Source organism: Hyla sarda, chromosome 6 (assembly GCF_029499605.1).
Source record: "Hyla sarda isolate aHylSar1 chromosome 6, aHylSar1.hap1, whole genome shotgun sequence".
NCBI classification, from domain to species: Eukaryota; Metazoa; Chordata; class Amphibia; order Anura; family Hylidae; genus Hyla; species Hyla sarda.
Genome location: NC_079194.1, coordinates 116019384 through 116040506, shown reverse-complemented (window position 1 = coordinate 116040506; position 21123 = coordinate 116019384). Strand labels below are relative to the sequence as shown.

The 21123-nt window shown below is 47.3% G+C and overlaps 1 protein-coding gene across 1 annotated transcript in view; it reads right to left on the bottom strand.

Moving 5' to 3' along the window:
- Positions 1–20625, bottom strand: part of QARS1 (glutaminyl-tRNA synthetase 1) — a 100540-nt gene extending 79915 nt beyond the window's left edge. Inside the window, exons 1-7 of the mRNA XM_056524780.1 lie at positions 20450–20625; positions 10873–11020; positions 6834–6943; positions 6374–6449; positions 5830–5894; positions 4785–4838; positions 2832–2886 (exon numbers count right to left, since the gene is read on the bottom strand). Of these exons, the coding sequence (XP_056380755.1) occupies positions 2832–2886; positions 4785–4838; positions 5830–5894; positions 6374–6449; positions 6834–6943; positions 10873–11020; positions 20450–20563 (622 nt within the window). The 5' untranslated portion in view covers positions 20564–20625. The remainder of the gene's footprint in view (positions 1–2831; positions 2887–4784; positions 4839–5829; positions 5895–6373; positions 6450–6833; positions 6944–10872; positions 11021–20449) is intronic.
- Between the last annotated feature and the right edge of the window lie 498 nt (positions 20626–21123).

Sequence of the window (21123 nt, the reverse complement as noted above, 5' to 3'; positions counted from 1 at the left end):
GGATATAGTCGCACTAAAACACAAACACACACACACACAGTGAAAGCCCCATATATGACATGCCCCCTCAGGTGCCACTGCTCCCCCAGAATAAAAGTGCAGCCCCTGTATAAGCCAGCCCCATAACCTGAAAGGTGGGCCAAAAACAGGGGGTCTAGAACTTACCTAATGGAGTCTTCAGTGAAGTTTTCAGTCAGCTTTAGTTACCTGCATCACGCCTGGCTGCTATGCGCAAGCGAGGCGAGCAGGGAAATAGGGGGACCTGGACCCATGAGGTACCAACCCAGACGCTGACCGTTGGCGGGAGGGGGGGGGTGAACAGCGCATATACGCAATGTCTGTGCCCCCTTACTCGCAATGGGGAAACAGGGAACGGGAGTCCCTGAGTCCCCACCTGAAAACAGAAAAGAAAAGGGAATAAAAAAAAAAAACTAACATGTCCCTATACTAGGAAAACAAAAAAATCAGAAGACCTGGTCTGGAGAATTCCAGACCATGTCCACCTCCTTCAGACACTAAGCTTAAACTGATTAGCTCAGGGCCTGGAGGCGGGTATATCCTGCTGGGAGGAGATTACTTTTTATTACCATAGTGTCACACCTCCTAGAGACAGCAGCATACACCCACGGTCTGTGTTTTCACTATATGTGCTCTTTTATCGTACATTTCTAGGTACATGACGCAATTTTTTTCACTTTTTTCATTGTCCTGGTTACGAGTTTTATATAATCATTCTTTTCTGGACATCATTTTACTTTCTCACCTTCATTTGCAACCTGTTTGATGTTCTAACCTTTTTAAGAATTTATTATTTTTTTAATGAGTTTAGTTTTACTTAATTTTCCTCGTCTGAACTGGAAATGCATTTTGCTCTAAAGAATTGGCTTCCAGGCAGGCCCTTAAAAAGTTATTGGAAAACTTTCTATGTGAATGTATTATTCACATCTGTCGGTTTTGAATAAATTGTGGTACTGAATCCTTCTATAGTACGTGTAATTTCAAAGTCTAAAAACTGTGACATTATGATTGTAGTTGAGAATTTAATAGTACTATTTTTTTTATTAAGTGTGTCCACGAAATCAAACAATGATTTCTCATGCCCTTTCCATGTCATGAACAAGTCATCCACGTAGCGAAGCCACGTCGATGGCCTGTTCATGTGGGGGTGGTCAACAAAAGTATGCTTATCCTCAAAAGCTGCCATGAAGGCATTAGCGAAACTAGGGGGCCACTGAGGACCCCATAGAAACTACATAGGTCTGCAAATAGGTTTGATCAAAGCGAAAATAATTCCTAGTAAGTGCCATGTCTATAGTAGGTCCATAAGGAATGAGATAGCAATTCACATATACATATGATTCCCTCATCATGAGGTATATTCCTGTACGAACGCTGGACATCCAGAGTGCACATGATATCCACCTCAGATGCTGGAATGCTACTCAAGCGTCTCAAAAAAAAAAAATAAAAAAAAAAAATTGGAGGTCTCAACAAGACATCTCGGAAGTTTTCTCATCAGAAGTTGCAAATGATCATTCATAAGGACCGCGAGGGGTTGCAACAGGGAGACCGACCCAGATACGATCGGGCACCCTGGAGGCCTGTCGAGGTCCTTGTGGATTTTGGGAAGAAGATATAATACAGGTGTGCAGGGATAATCTCCTATTAATGCTTTACTGATTTTACTGGAAATAGTACCATCTTCTACATGAGACAATGTAATAATCAATTTTCTGCTTAAACTCCAATGTTGGATTACCAGTCAGAACTTTATAAACATTTACATCAGACAATTGACGTCCTGCCTCCGCTAAATTATCAGTCCTGTTCATCACCACAGTGGCTCCCGCTTGTCTGCACGCTTTATGAGTAGCCCATAGCAAACAATCTGATCGCCTCTAAAAAAATTAAAGAGGAGATGAGAATGTTTGCTATGGGCAACTGGTCAGCTTCTCCCTTTCACAGGTTTTGATTACTATTCCCCCAAATCACTTTACCCCCTTAATATACTGGGGCTCATAGTCTCTGGGCTAATTTGGCGTCTCCTGTGAAAGGTCAAGTGTAGCCTCCAGAGCTAAAATAACAGACTGCTTAGAATCACTGGAGCCCATTCATTTTAGCAATGAGGGTCCCAGCAGTCAGACTTCAATCAATTATAATTTTAAGACATTTTATTGAGGCACCATAAATATTAGTGCCCACTTTGGACAAGACTATAACTTCTAAGACTCTGCCCCTACTGTTAAGACTACCAGTTATAATACTGTCACCTATGGGCAAGAATATATAGAAAACAGTATCGCCACTCTATAACTACTATAATACTGCCCCTATGGACAACCATATGAAACTGATTAGTTGAATTAGAAACTTCTTAGAAGTTCAGTGTAGTTTGTGTCAGCCAGTAAAATCTGGTTCATTTCTCATTATTAACAGGTTGATTTAACATATATGAGCCCAGGAATGCTGTACGCACCATAATGTGACATCTCCCATAAACATAAGCCAACCGTGGAAAAAAAACATCCGATATATTCTCGGATTACAAGCTGAGCCGCCGCGTTACCAAGTAAACGGTCTTTACTTGCTGATAGTGAAGAGTCACTCTGCACCATGGGAGGAGATAAGTATGTGAACAGAATTCTATGCAGGTTGTAACTAACAAGTTTCAGGGCAGTGTCTCAACAAGAATGTCAGGTATGTGGTTAACAAGAGGACGCAGCTTTGACGGGAAACCCGAAAGTCTTTTGACTGTGGTATTCGTAAAAAGAAAAAAAAAAAAAAAAGAGGTCAAAGGGAGTGTAAAAGAATAGAGATATGTTGTTACTCACAGTTCACAGCTGCATTATTTTTTTTCTCCGACTCCACAACTTTCTGCTTCGCTACCTGAATGCAAGAAAATAAAAGATAAAAAGTATGAATAAAGCATACAGAGGTGGTGTGCACCAAGTGAGGGATAGAGATCTCGGAAAGCTGGGGGACAATATGGCTGATTATACATTTCTACAGATACAGTGATAAGGTGATTAGGGGGTTTAGATCACTGCATAACATTTTGGAGGCGCTCTTGTTAGGCTAGCAACCTGTAGACCAGAGCTGCCCAAATGGCACCTATACCCACGGTGTTTAACAATAGGCAAATTAAAATTAAAAATTGGGGCTCAGGGTCATTAATATTGAACTAAATGTAATTTATCAATGTTAAAAATATTCAACGTTAAGTGCTGTGACTCAAAGGGCCCCCTCCACTGTATAACTAGACACAGTTGCCATTCTGCAGGGTTTTTCCTCTGCTGTTTTACATTTAGTTGGTGGATCGATGACTGAATACAGATACTAAGAGGCTGCACCATACCATATTTCTACATGCTTGATAAATTGTGTCTTTGCACACAACACAACCACAAGAGTTGCATTACACTTTGCACCTATTGAAACCCTGTTATATCATTAGAGGCTCTGCAATACTTCTCTTATAAAAAAAAATGCATACTGGGGTCAGGGGAAGACAAACTGTGGCAGCTACGTGGCAGTACTGGACATATGAATAGATCGTAACTTGTGAAGATGTTATACCAAGATAAGGCTAGGGTGGGGCATCCAAGTGCAAACATTGCATTCTATGTGCTGCTTAAGTGGCCATATCAATAGGCACATCAAACAACCCATCAACTATTGTTCCTGTTATCTTCCTAGATAACCCTCTCACAGGCAAAGCCTTCTGCACCACTCCCTTTCCAGAGACAGCATTCATTCTGTTATCAGGCAATTGTTTAAAGTGAAAGAAAATAAGAGGGGAGAGTATGGGGGTGGTGACCAACATCCCCGGGTACAGAAAAATAGATAGGTGTAAAAAAAATAAAAAAATAAAAAATAAAGTGTCAGTCCAGTGTGGACATAGCACTAGCTGCAGCTAATAATGTATGATGAATCTTTCAAAAAGATAGACGATCTCCAAGGCACATCAAGTAAATGATCATTTGGCCACTAGAGTGCACTGCAGTGGTGCACAGCAAGCATGGGATTCCAACATATCGGCGCACATACATTCTGTGTGCTATATCCTCTACTTATTATAGCAGCTACAAAATAGGTTTGCAGTCTCACCGGCTCAGATATGCTCCCCCATTAAAATAATGTAAGCATAACACTACAGCCTATTAAAGACCATTAAAGTATTCACCGAGGATTTAAAAGATACACTACCCTTTAATAAATACCCAAGCCAACAACCACTGCATGTACCATGTGCTCCACCTTGACCTGCAAAATCCATGCAGTCATATAATGTTTGAATTAAATACATTTCAGTAAATGCTGCTATGTACCCCCACTAAACCAGCAGCAGCAGGACGCCTGCCCTTCCCCCGTCACCTACACACTTTACTGATAAGCAGATGGTAGCATAGCTGAGTTCCAGTATATGGAGCATATAGATGTACAGTATATTAGGAAACTACTAATTTTTTGTTTCCATCAGTGGCAGTGAGATCAGAGCAGGGGTTATCCATACATTAGCATCACATTATTGCATTACAGGTAATCTCCCTGAAAAAACTTCAACTGTAGCATAAAGTCTAACTGTTGGAGGTGGTTAAATCAGGAAGCAATGACCTACAGAAAGTTCTTTTACAGCATGAGGAGCAGACTGACCGTCTCCGATGGTGGAATGTAAAAGAATTGGCCGGCTGTTGTGGAGGATTACAGTGCATCAAAGTGACCTGTCATACAAGGGTCACACAAATCACCTATTTACTGTCAGACGCAACAAGTCAACAAAATACCTTGGGTTTCTTTTCCAGATCGGCTTCTGTCTTGGGGCCAAGTAAATGAAGAACCTGCGTGGGCAAACGGAGCGAGAGGTCATAGGTTAATAGCAGACAGGTCAAAGGAAGCTCTGAGAAAACTGCAGGGAATGCGGATGAGAAATTGCACTCTCACCACTCGCACGCAAAATTATTCTAAGCAATTATCTAGCAGAAAACATAGGGGGGTCTGAATCTTTGGATGGTGAATGATTTTGAATCCTAAGATCTTAGGTCCATAAGAATATTCCCCAATGAGGGATTAGTAGGATACAGCAGACCAGAGTCAGGTTCAGTGTCAGAGTTGCTCTTAGGGGCTGGAGAGGAGCAACCTATGGTGGATCACTGGGCAATCTTTTTTTCTTATTTCATTGTGGGCAGTGTAAAGTTGGCCCCATACATAATACAACCATTTCCAAACCTCTTTATAAGCATGTAAGATCAGCTTAAAGGAGTTCTCTAAGCTAAAACTTTTAACCCCCGCTGTGCCCGGGCTGTAAAACTATACATAATAAACTTTCACTTACCTGCCTACGATCCCCCGTTGTTCCGATATCGCCGTCCTGGTCTCTTCCACTTCCTGCGAGTCGGTGACTTCACTCTGCGCTCAGCCTATCAGCGGCCACAGCAATGTCCTGTCGCGGCCGCTGACAGGCTGAGCGCAGAGTGAAGTCACCGACCCGCAGGAAGAGGAAGCTGACAGGGACCGGAGCACGGGCGGCGATATCGGAACAACGGGGGATGGTAGGCAGGTAAGTGAAAGTTTATTATGTAGAGTTTTACAGCCCAGGCACAGCGGGGGATAAAAGATTTCAGTTGGAGAACTCCTTTAAGTGTGCATTTTTTATTAATTAGAAAAATTACTAATACACCTTTGGCATCACTTATCCTTAGAAGAACAAACCTTTTCAGTCTACCCAACCTCGAAAGGTCTATACATAATAGACAAATGAAGGTAGTAATCAAATCTCTGCTATAAAAAAAAAAAAAAAAAAAAAAAAAAAAAATTAAAGGAATACGTTACCTGCATGTCCACTTCATTCTTAATTATTTTCCCATCAGCCCATTTGAGTCTGTTCCTTGCCTCCCCTACAAGAAGGAACACATTATATGAATTAGGTAAAGTGACTCCATTAAAGGGGTACTCCGCCCCTAGACATCGTATCCTCCAGCGCTTCCGGAAGCAGTTACAGGTGGGTGCTGCTTGCTATATTGCGGGGGTCCCCAGAGGTGGGACCCCGGCGATCTGACAACCTATCCCCTATCCTTTGGATACGGGATAAGATGTCTAGGGGCAGAGTACCCCTTTTAAGGCACTGCCATTTCTGCAGGTGCTATGAAACTCAATGAAGAGCACTCTGAACCAACATTTGAGGCACCGATTCAAAGTGCTCCAAGTATGCTGCCCCAGACTGGCCTAGAGCAACCAACTGCATGGCAGTGCAAAGTGCTTTCTGTACAGTTAGGTTGGGAGGTAACGTAAATTGCTTGCAACTCCCGCAACAGCATGCGATACAGAAAGAGCATCTTAACTTCAGTGAATAAAGATAGGGCAGATGTAGACTCACCCATTAAAAGACCCATATTAAAGCGATAACGCTCAGCCAACAGCTGCTCTTTATATTTCTGGATAACCGCTTCAACCTAAAAAAAGGAGGAAATATAGAACAGCTTAACAGAGCAAATGTAACTCAGCAGGTACAGTTTATTTTCCTACATTAGACAAGGGTACAGTGCTGGGTGTGAAGTTGAAATTCCTAAAGGGAAATCAATGGAATCAGCAAGGTGTCAACTTTGATCGCAGCATCTAATGGGTTAATGACGGGCAACACCGCAATCGGTGATGTCTGGCATGAGACAAAGGTTTCGGCCGTTGACAGCCCTCCAGGACCACCCCGAGTCATAGGGATGGTCCCGGATGTACAACCTGCATCCCTAAGGGGTTAAAGAAGATGTCCAGTGGTAAGCAGTTTATCCCCTATCCACAGGATACATAAACATAAGAAGCCAGTGCATCATATTACTCACAGATTCTTCTATCTGCTCTGGTGTGACTGTAACCCCGACTCCAGATTCTCTCTCAAAATCAGCAATATCGATGGGGTCCAGGGGATGGCCCTTCACATATTCCAAGGCGGCTGGAGATAAGAAGAATTAAAAGTAATGCAGGGGGTGAGGAGGTGGGGGGTGGGGAGTCTAAGTGATGGAGTCCCTGCGATCTCCTGTACGGAGCCCCTGTGCTGTAGCACGGTAGTGTGTCAAGACCCCTGCCCGAAGCAGAGGCCGCCACGCCCCCCCATTAAGCTCTATGGGAGAGCTGAAGGTTGCCGAATGGCTCTCCCATAGAACTATATGGAGGGAGTGTGGCGGCCTCCGCTTTGAGCGGGGGTCGCAACGAGCTCCTATGCTACAGCACAGGGGCTCCGTACAGGAGATCGCAGGGGGCCCCAGCGCTTGGACCCCCCGCGATCTAAAACGTATACTTTTTTATGCATGAGACTATTCCTTTAATAAGAAAAGTACAAAGCAAACTGCCAAGGGGAGGCAGCAGAAGAGCAGGTAATGAAATCATCAGGAGGACAGAAGCTCCGTGTACATACATTGTGATCCTCACTGAAGCTAATTTAATTTATAACACATTAGAGGTTTAATAAAACGTCAGTTTTTTGTTTTTTTAAATAGAAAAACCTCAGGGGCCACAAGACAAGAATTAATGAGTATCCTGAGGTGAACCAGCATGGCTAGAATCTGACCAATAGACAATCCTGTTAAAAAGGAACACACCGGGCTAAAACAGACACTGGGGGAGATGAATAAAACCAAAATCTGACACAATTTCCGCGAAAAATAAAAAAAATAAAAACTTGAAAACACAAACTTGATAGCCTTGAGATTTCATTGTACACTGCACAGATTCAAGACACCCTGTGCCAGATGCAGCAAAGCAATGCATGTTCAGATGAAAAAATTAAGCACATAAAAAAAAAAAATTATAAAAGAATCATGTACCAACTGTGACGTATGGAGCAGGCTCAGTTACAGTCAGGTCCATAAATATTGGGACAGCAACACAATTCTAAAATTTTTGGCTCTATACACCATCACAATGGATTTGAAATGAAAGAAACAAGATGTGCTTTAACTGCAGACTGTCAGCTTTAATTCGAGGGTATTTGTATCCAAATCAGGTGAACGGTGTAGGAATAACAGTTTGCATATGTGCCTCCCACTTGTTAAGGGACGAAAAGTAATGGGACAGTTGGCTTCTCAGCTGTTCCATGTCCAGGTGTGTGTTATTCCCTTATTATCCCAATTACAATGAGCAGATAAAAGGTCCAGAGTTCATTTCAAGTGTGCTATTTGCATTTGGAATCTGTTGCCGTCCACTCTTAAGATGAGATCCAAAGAGCTGTCACTATCAATGAAGCAAGCCATCATAAGGCTGAAAAAACTAAATAAACATATCAGAGAGATAGCCAAAACATTAGGTGTAGCCAAAACAACTGTTTGGAACATTCTTAAAAAGAACGCAAGGGTGAGCTCAGCAACTCCAAAAACCCGAAAGACCAAGAAAAACAACTGTGGTGGATGAGCAAAGAATTCTTTCCCTGGTGAAGAAAACCAGTTTCACAACAGTTGACCAGATGAAGAACACTCTCCAGGAGGTAGGTGTATGTGTGTCAAAGTCAACAATCAAGAGAAGACTTCAACAGAGTGAATACAGAGGGTTCACCACAAGATGGAAACCATTGGTGAGCTTCAAAAACAGGAAGGTCAGATTAGAGTTTGCCAAACGACATCTTAAAGCGCAACTGTCATGAAATCTTGGTGCAATAACCTGCACACAGCCTTTGTACTGTGTGCAGGTGGTGGGTATAACAATGTTTTTACCTGAAATTTGGCGGCTTTCATGACTGCAAAAAAGGCTTTTATTTAAAGCCACTGACGGTCGGATAGGCGTGGCACGAGATACGCGATGCCCCGCCACCGCCACGTCCACACCCACGCCTACCCCGTATGTCCACACTGGGACCTAGCGCACCTAGTATCGAGAACTAACCTGATTGCGTGCTGCTCTGCGCAGGCGCACTGAGGAGGAAGACGGCGGGAGCGAGCGCTTGCTGGATGACACACAGCAGCACGCAGGTTAGATTAGCTGAAGGGCGCATGCGCTAGGACCTGTGTGTGCTAGGTCCCAGTGCGCTCATTGTTCATCTAGGAATGCTCGGGCCTGACTCCTATAATGTGGTGGTGCACCATCTTGCTGGAAAAACTCAGGGAACGCGCCAGGTCCGAGCATTCCTAGATGAACATTTTCCTGGAAAGTGGATTGGTCGTCGTGGGCCAGTTGAATGGCCCCCAAGGTCTCCCGATCTGCCCCCCTTAGACTTTTATCTTTGGGGTCATCTGAAGGCAATTGTCTATGCTGTGAAGATACGAGATGTGCAGCACCTGAAACTACGCATACTGGAAGCCGGTGCTAGCATTTCTCCTGCGGTGTTGCTATCAGTGTGTGAAGAGTGGGAGAAGAGGGTTGCATTGACAATCCAACACAATGGGCAGCACATTGAACACATTTTATAAGTGGTCAGAAACTTGTAAATAACTCATGAAAGAATAAATTTACGTTAAAACCAAGCACATCATTGTTTTTCTTGTGAAATTCCCAATAAGTTTGGTGTGTCACATGACCCTCTTCCTATTGAAAAAACTAAAGTTGGATTCAAAATTACCAACTTCAAAATGGCCACCATGGTCACCACCCATCTTGAAAAGTTTCCCCCCCTCACATATACTAATGTGCCACAAACAGGAAGTTAATATCACCAAGCATTCCCATTTTATTAAGGTGTATCCATATAAATGGCCCACCCTGTAAATAAATACTCTCCTTTTTTAATATTTTTTTATTTTTTTAAATACACTAGTCCTCATAGGAAACTATTTATATCAATTGCTAATACAGTTCAGTGCTATGCATAGCACTGATCAGTGTTATCGGCAATCTTCTCTGGTCTGCTTGATCTCAGACCAGAGGAGAAGATGCAGTGAGGACAGACGAAGGCAGGTGAAAGGACCTCCGTCCGCCATCTTGGCTGATCTGATCCCTGTGGCAGTGTCGTGGGCGATCAGATGTGCCAGTTAAGGTGCCGCACTGCCACAGATGCTGTGATCTTTATTGATTTCGGCATCTAAGGGGTTAATGGCAGACTTCAGAACGATCACTAATGTCCACCATTACCGGCGGGGTCCGCGGCTACTAACAGCGCTGGGACATGCCGTGCATGAAGCAAGCGCAGCTCCCGCGCTCGCTTCATAGCCACACCATAAATGTATGGCACTGTGCGTTAAGTTATTCAGAAGTATTTTTAACCCCAAAAACTGGTTACAGTTTAACAGATTTGCAAATTACGTCTATTTAAAAAATTCAAGCCTTCCAGTAATTACCAGCTGCTGTATGTCATGGAGAATGTAGTTTATTCTTTTCAGTCAGCCGGTTGCTCTTTGCTGCCACCTCTGCTGATGTTAGGAGCTGCCCAAAGGAGAGATTTGCTATTGGCATTTGCTCCTGCTTTGCAGAGTTCCTGACAGGAACAGAGATTCCAGCAGTGTTATGTGACTGACAGGAAAGACTACACTGGTTTCCTCTAGGGTGGCATTTCCCAACCAGCGTGCTTCCAGCTGTTGCAGAACTACACCTTCAAGCATGCCCGTACAGAGTTTGGCTCTATGCTCTTTGGCATACAGCATCTGATAAGTACTGGATGGGTTAAGATTTCTAAATGAAAGCAATTTTAAAATCTAACACCAGTTAGTAGTACTTTAAATTAGAGTTATTTGAACATTTGTATAACTTTCTGTCACCATCTCTGAAGTCCCCCTTTTAACACCCCACTCTCCTAGTTGTCTTCAGCAACCAGAGTGCATCCTATACTTTAGGATAATTTGGATAAATAAGGCCCATAGATATAAATGCTTCTTGTAATTCTGCTGCAAACCACAAAGTTTCTGAAACTCACCATGTAGCCCTAGCCTAATAGTCATAAGCTTAACATGCACAAATTACCGTTTAGCTGCAGATCTGTGGATATTTTCTTCGTGATTATGTATCCGATAAGGAACCCCAGTCTTTTGGTATCCTTAAGGCGAGTTGCCACATTGTAAATGAGGGTGCCAATGACCTTGTCGATGGACGGTCCCAACACAGCCTGGGCCTGAAATCAAGCAAAAGGACCTTATAACTTATTGGTTAAAAAAAGAGCAACTATACAGGAGTATAAGGATACACTGCAACATAACTAGACATATTTATAATTCAGATCACTAGGAAAGCTGGGTTCAGGACTAGTCTTAACGGTAGTAGTCACCCAGTGATCAGACTCTCTACCCTGAGGCCAGATGGATTCTTTGTGGTCTTTGGAGAGGTCTCCAGCAGAATTGTGTAAAGGGTTAATTTTGTTAAGAGGGGGCTGTAACCAGAGACCTGCTCCCCCTAACAAGTTCTGAATAGTTTGCCATTTGCTACTGACGTCACTGCACGGCTCTGGTTATGCGCTGGTGATTGAATGCTGCAGCCGAAGAAGTGCAACAAGAAACCCAAGGTAACACCCCGACAATCTAGAAATAAATCCTCCCAAGATTGACAGGCATTACATTTACCAAAGAGCAAGTGTCCGGCTGTCTACGACTAATAGCCCGCATGACATACCCCCTAAGTATTACCAGGTGCATCAGAATACAACTAAGGGGAGGATAGAGATCCCACGTGTGTCTATGCCCAAAAATAAATAAAATATATATATATATATATATATATATATATATATATATATATATATATATATATATATATATATATATATATATATATATATATATATATATATATATATATATACACATACATACACACACGTAAGAGAAATCCCTTTACTGTAAGGGTTCATTCACACTAAGGAAATTCTTTCCATTATGGAATTTCCACCGCAGATCCTGCCAAAAGAATGTACACTTTCATTATTTTGACAGAGCAAAACCATTTGATTTCCAAGACTATTTTAGCACCAGATGCCATTATAAATGGCGCAGAGCCACTGAGGTACTTCCTTGCAGAATTTCCTTAGTGTTAACATACCCTAAAAGGGGAATTGTCCTAACAGAGGATGTTTTTCTACAAAAACATTTTTCTTTAACTGCACTACTAGGTGTATGAAGTCTATAACAATCAGCAGTCCAGATACTCCATACAAACTCTATAGGAGCTTAAAGGGGTACTCTGCCCCTAGACATCTTATCCCCTATCCAAAGGATAGGGGATAAGATGTCAGATCGCCGCGGTCCCGCTGCTGGGGAGCCCTGGGATCCCCGCTCTCGTTACAACACAGAGCGAGTTCGCTCTGCACGTAATGACGGGCAGTACAGGGGCCCCTCATGACGTCACGGCCCGCCCCTTTCAATACAAGTCTATGGGAGGGGGCGTGGCGGTCGTCACGCCCCCTCCCATAGACTTGCATTAAGGGGACGGGCCGTGATGTCACGAGGGGCGGAGCCATGACGTCACGCTGCTCGGTCCCACGTATCGCCCGTCATTACGCACAGAGCGAACTCGCTCTGTGCTGTAATGAGAGCGGGGTGCTGCAGCGGGGATCCCAGGGCTCCCCAGCAGTGGGACCTCGGCGATCTGACATCTTATCCCCTATCCTTTGGATAGGGGATAAGATGTCTAGGGGCAGAGTACTCCTTTAAAAGGGGTACTCCCCTGGAAATGTATTTTATTTTTTTTATTTTTTTTAATCAACTGGTGCCAGAAAGTTAAACCGATTTGTAAAGTACTGCTATTTAAAAATCTTAATCCTTCCAGTACTTATCAGATGTTGTATGATTCACAGGAAGTTCTTATCCTTTCGAATTCCCTTTCTGTATGACCACAGTGGTCTCTGCTGACACCTTTTACACATTTTAGGAACTGTCCAGAGCAGGAGAGATTTGTTATGGGATTTGCTCCTACTCTGGACAGTTCTTGACATGGACAGATGTGTCAGCAGAGAACACTGAGGTCAGACAAAGGAAATTCAAAAAGCAAAGAACTTCCTGTGGAGCATACAGCAGCTGATAAGTACTGGAAGGATTAAGATTTTTAAATAGAAGTAATTTACAAGTCTGTTTAACTTTCTGGCATCAGTTAATAAAAAAAAAAAAAAAAAAAAAAAGTTTTTCAAGTGGGAGTACCCCACTTTAAAAAGCAGCCAAGTGGTATATACACATCAATAGCATGTACCCCAGTGGCTCTCCGGTATTGCAAGGATACAAGTCCCAACCTGCAGCTGTCAGGGCATGCTGGAAGATGTAGTCTGTCTAAAGTGGAGATCCATAGTACATGGACTACTGTTACACAAGCTGCTCAACATTCAAGTCTGCCTTCCCTAAAGGTTAATGCACATTTTGAAGGGCATTTCCGTGGAGAAAATTATTTGAGGTCAGTATGGATGAGGCTCAGACAAGCACAGTTCTTATCCGGTATTGGACTGGGGTGCCTAAGGCCCCCCAGCATAATTAAACGTACATGCAAATATTACCTGTTTTTCCCTTTGTAGACCTTTGTGAAATTTACAGCGATTTGCGCAAAACAGATATGTTTAGTGCAAATTGCAGCAAAATGCAGACATGTCTAGGGGCCCCAATGGGGCATCCACCTTTTCCCCTGTGGGACAGTTTAAACTTGTTCTCATATCTTAGCCTCCTATCTTCACCTCTGCTGGTATAAACACAAATAAGGAAACTTAAAAACCAGAGCAAACCTGTGTGAGATAACTTGTTTTATGGTAAATAAGCCACTTGTGGCCAATGTGATAGGCACATGCTCAGTGGAATAGGAACAGCACAAAAATGTATAGCAAGATACGGATGACTTTGGACACCAGTATGTGATGTGGCACACTGCAGGATACATAGATCTAGGATTTCCACCTTCATTCTACATGACGCACAGGTGAATTACCTTTCTTTGTGCATGTAAGCCAGGGTGGGGGACAGGAGAGGAAATTACCCATTATTAACTAAACCGGTTCTGTAAAATCCTGGTAACAACCTGACTTATCCCAGAGGATAAAACCTCCCGGACCTGTGGATGTTCCTTTAAAGATAATTGATATTTACACTACACAGGTTGAACCTACAGAACTAAGTACTTTCGCAGCCTCGGATCTATGTAAAGGAGTAGGAATTGGTAGGGTATACCGCCCACACACCAGCTATACACAGGACAACTAGTCTAAGGGGAATATACTATGTAAATCGGGTGGATGTTTATATTCATCTCTAAGGCCAGCCTTACCTTGAGTTGAACCAAATGTATCAGCCAGAAAAATCCCCCTAAATAGCAGATGCTTAAAGGGGTACTCCGGTGGAAAACATTTTAATTTATTTATTTTTTAATCAACTGGTGTCAGAAAGTTGAACAGATTTGTAAATGACTTCTATTAAAAAATCTTTACCCTTCCAGTATTTTTTAGCAGCTGTATGCTACAGGCGAAATTCTTTTCTTCTTGAATTTATTTTTTGTCTTGTCCACAGTGCTCTCTGCTGACACCTGTGTCAGGAACTGTCCAGAGTAGCATAGGTTTTCAATGGGGATTTTCTCCTGCTCTGGACAGTTCCTGATATGGGCATCAGGTGTCAGCAGAGAGCACTGTGGACAAGACAAAAAAGAAATTCAAAAAGAAAGGAATTTCCTCTGTAGCATACAGTTGCTAAAAAGTACTGGAAGGGTACAAATCTGTTTAACTTTCTGGCACCAGTTGATTAAAAAAATATATATATATTTTCCACCGGAGTACCCCATTAAGGACTCCTGCTTAAAAGGAGGTTAAAAAAAAAACAAAACAAAAAAAAACGTATGCTCTATCCTATGTTAGGAATAAGTTTAAGATTGCGAGGAGTCCGGCTGCTTAGAATAGGGGATACATTTTTCTATCCCGGAGATCTCCTTTAAGACGAGGGGATGTCAAGTAGAACCATGGTTGTCTATGCAAAAAGATTACCCCACCCCCAAATATAAAGGTGAGATGATAGATCACAAGAAATTTCAGGGAAAGAAAAGTCAGTGCATGTGCCTGGACCTAGTAAATTATGAATAGAGCAGCTATGAGTGCCCTGGTCTGACCAGTCTGCCAAGGGTTTAATAAAGATCGATTACAGCAGGATGTTGCTTATGTTGCAGTATAAGGTGGGCGACAGAATGGAGAGGTCACCTGAGGATAAACATTACATTATATGAGCATGCAGTATAATCATTTTTCTCACCTCATAGTTAAAGTCCTGCCCTGCACCATTCTAGTATTTTACAATGTTATATGTACCTTAGGTATGAGACTCTGATCAGAAGGTCATCACTGCAAGAGAACCACATATCTACAGCAATCTATACATCTACATGTATTATATAGATGATACATGCAGAGCTGCACCCAGAAATCCGCTCCTTAATGAACGATTTAGTGCAGTGTTTTCCGAACAGTGTGTCTCCAGCTGTTGCAAAACGACAACTCCCAGCATGCCTGGACAGCCAAAGGCATTCTGGGAGTTGTTGTTTTGCAACAGCTGGAGGCACCCTATTTGCAAAACCCTGATGTAGTGTTTTACATATGACAACGTTGTGCAACGTATGGTGTATATAGGGCTGGGCAGTATGACCAAATGTGTGCATCACGGTATTTTTTAACTTTTGGCGGTTCCACGGTATATAACGGTATTTCCTCTCCGCCCCCCCCCCCAATTAATTATCCCAGCCCAGCGCTGCCCCCATCGGGGTAAATACATCACCCGCAAGCGCTGTCCTCCTCGTCCTCCTGTTTGTTGCGGCCACCAACGCTGATACACTATACGGTGCGTTATCCCTATGCCCGGGCTGCAGACGGTAAAATAAACGTTAACACACCTATGTCAGCCTTACGCTGGGGACGGGAACGTCGGAGAGCCGTGAGCCTATCACCGGGAACATCGCTTCGGCCGGTGATAGGCTGACTGCTCCCGTCCACAGGAAGCAAGTGAGGCCTGTACCGGACCAACGGGAGGTGAGTTAAAGTTTATTTTGTTTGCTTTATTTTGCAGCCCGGACAGGGATACCGCACAGTAGTCTCCAACCTGCGGACCGGCAGATGTCTGCAGGTTGAAGACCACTGGTATATTGTGTCAGCGCCAGCAACAAACAGGAGGAGGAGGGCAGCGCTTGCGGGTGACATGTGAGTAGTACCCTGATGGGGACAGCGCTGGGCTGATAATTGGGGGCAGAACAGCGCTTGCGGGTCACATATGATTAGTTCTCCGATGGGGACAGCGAATCGCTAGGCTGATTAATTCCCGAGGGGGGAGAGGCAAAACCGGCATTGCGGTATGGGTTAAAATTCATATTGTGCAGCACAAAAATGTCGGTATTCGGTATGAACCAGTATACCGCCCAGACCTAGGTGTATATAGATTTCACAGAGTGATATGCCTACTCTAGTACCCACTAGTGCTGGGCGGTATGACCATAAACACATATCACGGTATTTTTGTAAGTTATGGCGGTTCCACGGTATTTAACGGTGTCCCCCCACACTGGGGAACTAATCATATGTGACACACGGGCACTACTCTGCTTCTCTAACCCCCCCCCCCCCCCCCCAATGAATTATCAGCCGTAGCACTAATCATATGTGATCTGCAAGCGCTGCTCCCCCGGTCCTCCTGTGAGCTGCCGGCGCTTTAAATGAATGTGCGGTGGCGCGGTAAGTGAATAAAGGAAATTTGTACTGATTAATTTGACATATTCCTGTGCCCGGGCTGCAAAAAACAAACAAAACTCCCCTTCTTACGTTCCCCCGTTGCTCCGGTATCGGCCTCACGGTCCTCCGCTGCGATCCTCATGCTGCTTGACGGGGACGTCACAGAGCCGTCAGCGTATTAATGGCTGCAGCGATGTCCCGGCCGGATCCTTACATGACAGTGCGCTAAGCCTATCACCGGCTGAGGCAGGACTTCGCTGCGGCCGGTGATACGCTGAGGCTCTGACACATCCCCGTCCGCAGGAAGCAGCGCGAGGATCGCAGCGGAGAACAGTGAGGCCTATAATTGAGCAATGGTGGAACGTAGGAAGGGGAGTCAAAGTTTATTTTGTTTATTTTTGCTGCCCGGGTACAGGAACATGTAAAATTAATCAGTACAGATTTCCTTTATTAATCATTTCCAGTGCCGCGGCACGCAACTCCTTAAAGCGCCGGCGGCTCACAGGATGACAGGGGGAGCAGCGCCCGTGGGTGACATATGATTAGTTCGACATCGGGGACAGGGCTGCGGCTGATAATTCATTCATTGAAAGAGGGGGGGGGGGGGGGGGAGGGGGGAGGGGGAGTGGCCCGGTATTGCAGTATAGGAAACATTCATATTGTACAGAATAAATAAAATTAAAAAATTAAAAAATACAGTATTCGGTATGAACCGGTATATCGCCCAGCACTAGTACCCACCACAACAAGCTAGAACAGGACTGTATATGTAATGTAGTTCAGTAGGAACAGTCTGGCTCAGGTCATTCTCAGTCATGGTATTGCTGCTGGGACTTGGAACTAAAACTAAAGTCAACCCTAAACCTGGCCATACATGTTGGATAGTCGTTGGCAGACTGCTATCTTTCCAGACCACTACATGCACTTAAAAATAGGGAAACGGGAGAAAGCAGATTCCAGATTTCTCTGGAGACAACTTCTGTACATAAGAACAAAAGGATTAGACATGTAAAATCCAACATACCCCATTCTTTTTTCCCCCCGAACATGTGCCCTTAGATGGTCTTCCAAAAACAGCCATCAGTAGGTTTGGTCAATGTTAAAGTGTATGGCCTACTTACAATGAGCCTGTATGCATCTATGTAATGTGTGGAAGCCTGTATACTACCCAAGATCATTTTTTCTGGCTAATAGAGGGGTTCCAACCCTAATAGGGCATATAGAATGAGGGTCATCTAGAGGAGAAAGGCCTGTTTATTATTTTCCGATTGAGAAAAGCCACATGTGACTTATGTGAACAGCATAACAGTCAGAGCAGCAAACACTCTCGATTTACTGTAAACCATTTCTGTTCCAGCAGCGTATGACGAAAGTGAAAACACAGAAGAAGTTGAGAAATTCCCTGACAGGCAGCAACAACAAGCTGATGTTTTCCTGAGGGCCACACATTTTCTATTGACAGAGTTCATTCATTCTAATGTTAGCTGTGAGCATAACTGTTAGGGGGTCCCACTTTTGCAACCTCCATGTAGAGAGAACGGCACTGTGAACCCTGGCACAGTGTTCAGCAGCCGCCATAAACCCCGAAAGCCACTCCATTCATAACAAAGACCCAGTGCCCCGTTCTGGAGATTTTGGGCGGGGGTCAAATACTCCACTATAGGACACTTAATCCCTATCCTGTGGATAAGTCATTTAAAAGTGTACCTGCCGTTGGCAAAGACATTTTATATGATGCAGATAATATTATATCTATATTTGTAATATACATTGGTTAAAAAATATGCATATTTTTGGGTGAAAAAATGCTGTCTGTGTGCCTCTATGAGGAGTCCAAACACAGGAAGTGAGGGCAGGATAAGCAGGGCTCTGCGCAGACTCCTGGCTTGTCAATCATCCTGCTGTGTGAGCCAGGGGCATGTCAGAGGCCCCCGCCTGCCCCCCCCACGCACAGAGCCCCCCCCCCCGCCTGCCCTCCCCACGCACAGAGCCCCCCCCCCCGCCTGCCCTCCCCACGCACAGAGCCCCCCCCCCCGCCTGCCCTCCCCACGCACAGAGCCCCCCCCCCCCGCCTGCCCTCCCCGCACAGAGCCCCCCCCCCCCCCGCCTGCCCTCCCCGCACAGAGCCCCCCCCCCCCCGCCTGCCCTCCCCGCACAGAGCCCCCCCCCCCCCGCCTGCCCTCCCCGCACAGAGCCCCCCCCCCCCCCCGCCTGCCCTCCCCGCACAGAGCCCCCCCCCCCCCGCCTGCCCTCCCCGCACAGAGCCCCCCCCCCCCCCGCCTGCCCTCCCCGCACAGAGCCCCCCCCCCCCCGCCTGCCCTCCCCGCACAGAGCCCCCCCCCCCCCGCCTGCCCTCCCCGCACAGAGCCCCCCCCCCCCCGCCTGCCCTCCCCGCACAGAGCCCCCCCCCCCCGCCTGCCCTCCCCGCACAGAGCCCCCCCCCCCCCCGCCTGCCCTCCCCGCACAGAGCCCCCCCCCCCCCCGCCTGCCCTCCCCGCACAGAGCCCCCCCCCCCCCGCCTGCCCTCCCCGCACAGAGCCCCCCCCCCCCCCGCCTGCCCTCCCCGCACAGAGCCCCCCCCCCCCCCGCCTGCCCTCCCCGCACAGAGCCCGCCCCCCCCCCCCCGCCTGCCCTCCCCGCACAGAGCCCCCCCCCCCCCCCCGCCTGCCCTCCCCGCACAGAGCCCCCCCCCCCCCCCCCGCCTGCCCTCCCCGCACAGAGCCCCCCCCCCCCCGCCTGCCCTCCCCGCACAGAGCCCCCCCCCCCCCGCCTGCCCTCCCCGCACAGAGCCCCCCCCCCCCCGCCTGCCCTCCCCGCACAGAGCCCCCCCCCCCCCGCACAAAGCCCCCCCCGCACAAAGCCCCCCCCCCCCCGCCTGCCCTCCCCGCACAGAGCCCCCCCCCCCCCCGCCTGCCCTCCCCGCACAGAGCCCCCCCCCCCCCCGCCTGCCCTCCCCGCACAGAGCCCCCCCCCCCCCCCCCCGCCTGCCCTCCCCGCACAGAGCCCCCCCCCCCCCCCCCGCCTGCCCTCCCCCCCCCCCCCCGCCTGCCCTCCCCGCACAGAGCCCCCCCCCCCCCCCCCCCGCCTGCCCTCCCCGCACAGAGCCCCCCCCCCTGCCCTCCCCGCACAGAGCCCCCCCCCCCTGCACAGAGCCCCCCCCCCCCCCCCCGCCTGCCCTCCCCGCACAGAGCCCCCCCCCCCCACCCCCCCGCCTGCCCTCCCCGCACAGAGCCCCCCCCCCCCCCCCCCCGCCTGCCCTCCCCGCACAGAGCCCCCCCCCCCCCCCCCCCGCCTGCCCTCCCCGCACAGAGCCCCCCCCCCCCCCCCGCCTGCCCTCCCCGCACAGAGCCCCCCCCCCCCCCACAGAGCCCCCCCCCCCCCCGCCTGCCCTCCCCGCACAGAGCCCCCCCCCCCCCCGCCTGCCCTCCCCGCACAGAGCCCCCCCCCCCCCCGCCTGCCCTCCCCGCACAGAGCCCCCCCCCCCCCACAGAGCCCCCCCCCCCCCGCCTGCCCTCCCCGCACAGAGCCCCCCCCGCACAGAGCCCCCCCCCCCCCCCCCCGCCTGCCCTCCCCGCACAGAGCCCCCCCCGCACAGAGCCCCCCCCCCCCCCCCCGCCCTCCCCGCACAGAGCCCCCCCCCCCGCCTGCCCTCCCCGACCTAAAAGAACAACCTTGTGCCCTACTGCTAATCCGGAATGGGCCGGTCTACAACACATGCCGGATTAGCAGAATTCATGACCCACATTGACCTTTACTAGGAAAGAGATGTGTGACAAGTCTATAGCCAGGTGAGGCCGGTTCAACAAAAGGAACAAACCAGTGCTCCTCATGACAGAACAGTGAAGCTTATGAGAGAGCTCCGCCCGGAGCGGTAAGTACCTGGAGCACGGCCTCCCGCAGTAACGCGCTGAGCGCCTCATTCTTCAGGGTCTCCTTCGCCTTCTGCTCACTGAGCCCGATAGACGTGAACAGAGACACAGAGTCAGCCGCCATGTTGGAACCGGGAGAAAGGAAGAGAGGGCAAACCCTCCAATCACAGGCAAGCACATGTGACGTCATGCAATAAACTAAAAAAGAGGAACTGGGATGAAGGACCAATGGCCGCGCGCGGATACTGACTGGACCGGCGGCTTAGCCAATAGTAGGAGAGGATGCTGATAAAATAGGCGGGGCCTGGGTTGCATCAGTCAGTTAGTATGAAGTACAGGTCTGCGTACACGTGCTGGTCTGTGTTCTGTCACATGTGGCTGCTGTAAAGTCAGGAATTGTAGAGGAGGTGGGAACTTTAATTGCGGACAATAAAAAATGATAAGGATGATAACCGGTTTATGGTTTACCATAGAACATTATGTGGTTTCCTGTAAACGGTCCATGGCTAGCATCTGGGGTAACCCCTTCAGCCCATTTTTGCATCTTAATTTTTCCTCCTCCTCGCTTTTCAAGAGTCATATCAAAACCAGTCCAGAGGAAAAGTTGCCCATAGCCACCAATCAGATCGCTTCTTTCATTTTTAACACTGCCTCTGCAAAATGAAAGAAGCGATCTGATTGGTT